Raw genomic sequence first — 3,642 nt, 5'->3', positions numbered from 1 at the left:
AGAGTGCGAAGTATTACTTTGTGTTGTACATATTATGCGGACGTGGATGTCAAAAATTCATGAAAAAAAACCCCGTGATGTTATGATTGCAGCAATGCATAAAAGGACAAAGATCGGTTGCGAAAAACTGATCCAAGAAGCTATTAACAACTGTCCTGTTCCTACTATTCAGAATTATATTAGAAGGAATTACATGAAAAATACACAACAATGGGCATTGTGGGCGTGCTAACATTCCCCTTTGCTTTTGCAAGTCACCTCCACAAATCTGTTAGAATCTTACCACAGTGAATTGAAAAGGAAAACATCGTCCTTACACATCAGCAAGTTTTAAACAGGCGTATAAAGTGTTGAAAAACGCCATGTGTTGCTCAACACCAAAAAACGTAGGGAAACGAACTACTTGTCAATCAACACCACTTAAAAACGTTGAAAAACGCGTAAATAAACACTCATTTAAGTGTAAAACTACACATAGTAAAACAACGATAGTTTAAAAACGTGTATACATTGTATAAAAACGCGTATATCGATATTAAAAACACGTATAGCAACATATAAATTTTATTAATTGTAAAATATTGTAAATTTATTTATATATATAGTAGTAATAGTACAATACAAATACATTCATTATCTATCCAACTACACTACAAATTGATATTTCTCAGTAATGTAAATTGTCAAATGTTTAAAACTCTTGTTATAATTGGATTGCCACGGATTTTTAAGCGATCAACGTACTAAATTTCTGTTGACATAGCGCCCCTGGTGACATAACCATAACAAGGTGGGGTTTCGATTAAAAAAAATACAATATTAAAAGTTTCGTTAACGAAACTTACATGATCTGATTCATATTTCAAAAAGCCTACAAAAAAAAAAGGAATCGTTAACAAACGTTTCTTAAAAAAAAGTCAACTTACCATTTTGTCTACCAGAAAATCCGTAGACCTACAAAAATAAGAAAAGAAACGTTAGTCAACGTTTCTTAAAAAAAAAATTATAAAATAAAGTTTCGTAACGTTTCGTTGCGAAACTTACCCATTACCATCCGCAATTCAAAATCCGAGGCCTAATAAAAAAAAGAAAATGGAAATGTCAGTAAACATTTCCTAATTAAAAAAAATAAAAAAAATGGGTTTTGTACCAAAAAAATGTTACGAAACCTACATTATTTGAATTTCCATATTCCCAGAAACCAAACCTACAAAAAAAGGAGAAACGTTCAGTTAAAATGTTTCTTACTAAAGAATAAAACAAAACGGAAGTTTCGTAACGAAATGTACGAAACTTACCGTTTTCCAAAATTCCAAGTCCCGGAGGTTGGCCGAACCTACAAAAAATAAGAGAAACGTTCGGTTAGAATGTATCTTAAAGAAAAAAAGACAAAAAAAAAATGGAAGTTTCTTACGAAACTTACCATTTAAAGACCCTTTTCTAACATTGTTTCCTGAAACCTAAAAAAAGAATAAAGGAAACATTAGTAAGAGTTTCCTAATAAAAAAAATTAAGTTTCGTAATGAAACATTACAAAACTTACACAATCATTCTTCCGTTCCAAACTTTCCGATCCTACAAAAGGATAAAGGAAATATTTAGTAAACGTGTTTCCTAATAAAAAATTAAAAACATTAAAATTTCAAGGGAAACCCTTCGAAACTTACAATATCCAAGATCCGAAGTTTGAACACGCCGAAGGTCCTACACAAAGAAAATATAGGAAACGTTAGAAACGTTTCCTTATAAAAGAAATTAAAAAAAAAATTTTTTAAAAAGTTTCGAAGCAAAATGCTTCGAAACTTACCCTTTCCTCCATTTTCCAAAAAAAACCTACAAAAAAAATAAAGGAAACGTTAGAAACGTTTCCTTATAAAAAACTAAAAAAAAAATTTTTTTTTAAAGTTTCGAAGCGTAAAATTACGCTTTGAAACTTACCCTTTTTCCTGTTTCCCAAAAAAAAGACCTACAAAAAGAATTTAAAGAAACGTTAGTAAACGTTTCTAAAAAAAAAATTAAAAAATAAATGAAGTTTCGCAACGAAACGTTGCGAAACTTACCATAACATTAAAGTTCTTCAAAATCCCGTTTAGAAAAAGAAATCCACAGACCTAAAAAAGAAAGAAAAATGAAACGTTAATCACGTTTCGTTAAAATAAATTAAAAAAAAAATAATTTTACCTGTCCGTGAATCATCCAGGAAGCGGTCTTAAAAAAATAAAAAAATGAAACATTAGATACGTTTCGTTAAAAACAAAAATTAAAAATTTTGAAGGTTTACCTTCAAAATTCCCGTCCGTGAGCCATCCGAAAGCCGCGGTCCTAAAAAAAACAAAAAATTGAAACGTTAGACACATTTCGTTAAAGACAAACAATTAAAAAAATTTTGAAGGTTTACCTTCAAAATTCCTGTCCGTGAGCCATCCAGAAAGCCGCGGTCCTAAAAAAAAATAAAAAATCGAAACGTTAGGTACGTTTCGTTAAAAAACAAACAATTAAAAAAAAAAATTCGAAACGTTTTTTAACATTTCGTTAAAAAATGAAAAAATCAGAACGTTAGCCAACGTTCCGATTAAAAAAAATTAAAAAAAAATTATTTCAGAACGTTAAAAAACGTTCCGATTAAAAAATTAAAAAAAAATATTACGAAACGTTAAAAAACGTTTCGTTAAAAAAAAGAAAAAATAAAAAAATCGGAACGTTAGCCAACGTTCCGATTAAAAGGAATGAAAAAAAAATGTTATTAACGAAACGTTAAAAACGTTTCGTTAAAACAAGAAAAAAAATGTAAATCGGAACGTTAGCCAATGTTCCGATTAAAAAAAAAGAAAAAAAAGTTATTTACGAAATGTTTTTCAACGTTTCGTTAAAAAATGTAATAAAAAAAATAATCAGAATGTTAGCCAACGTTCCGATTAAAAAAAAAAATAAAAAAATTTTATTTTCGAAACGTTAAAAAACGTTTTGTTAAAAAAATGAAAAAAAAATTTATTTTCAAAACGTTAAAAACGTTTTGTTAAAAAATGAAATAAAAATGTAAATCGGAATGTTAGCCAATGTTCCAATTAAAAAAATATGAAAAAAAGAAATATTTCGAAACGTTTTTTGACGTTTCGTTAAAAAATAAAATAAAAAAACAAATCGGAATGTTTATTAGCCAACATTCCGGGATGAAAATGAAAGGGAAAATGGGACGAAGTGAAAGGGGAAAGTGAAAGGGACGTAAGGGGAGAACGAAAGGGAAGGGGAGAACAAAGGGAAATGGGGATAATCCATTTTTATATTCCATCTTTCCGTAAAGACTCTTCTCTCTGGAATTAAATAACCTTAATTACGGAATTTATCATTTTTCGTGAATGGATCTATAAAAGGCTCATTTTTACAGGTTTTTACAGAAATAACGGATAGAACTTTTTATAGGGATGAAGGGGAGAACGAAAGGATTATGGGAAAATGAAAGGGAAGGGGAGAACGAAAGGGCAATAGAAAACGAAAGGGAAGGGGGCAAAAAAAAAAATTAAGCTTTGCCAAAAAAAGCTTAATTATTTTTTTTGCCATACCGCAGCCGCAGCAGTAATTATTAAATCCAATATCATGTGATACACGTGATATAAAGTATTCCGAAATAAATGTTTTTTAGAT

The 3,642-nt window shown here is 29.5% G+C and overlaps 1 protein-coding gene across 1 annotated transcript; it reads right to left on the bottom strand.

Moving 5' to 3' along the window:
* Positions 1 to 917: 917 nt before the first annotated feature.
* Positions 918 to 2,068, bottom strand: OCT59_008435 (uncharacterized protein; the record flags this gene model as incomplete). Its single annotated transcript, XM_066142461.1, has 10 exons — positions 918 to 954; positions 1,052 to 1,075; positions 1,174 to 1,207; positions 1,299 to 1,336; positions 1,446 to 1,460; positions 1,544 to 1,575; positions 1,668 to 1,704; positions 1,808 to 1,833; positions 1,939 to 1,966; positions 2,061 to 2,068. 10 exons carry the CDS (start codon positions 2,066 to 2,068, stop codon positions 918 to 920), a joined length of 279 nt encoding a protein of 92 aa, XP_065999341.1.
* Positions 2,069 to 3,642: the final 1,574 nt, after the last annotated feature.

The sequence above is a fragment of the Rhizophagus irregularis genome, chromosome 16 (genome assembly GCF_026210795.1).
Source record: "Rhizophagus irregularis chromosome 16, complete sequence".
Taxonomy (NCBI): domain Eukaryota; kingdom Fungi; phylum Glomeromycota; class Glomeromycetes; order Glomerales; family Glomeraceae; genus Rhizophagus; species Rhizophagus irregularis.
The sequence above is the reverse complement of the archived record's forward strand: the minus strand, read 5'-3'. Positions and strand labels throughout refer to the sequence as shown.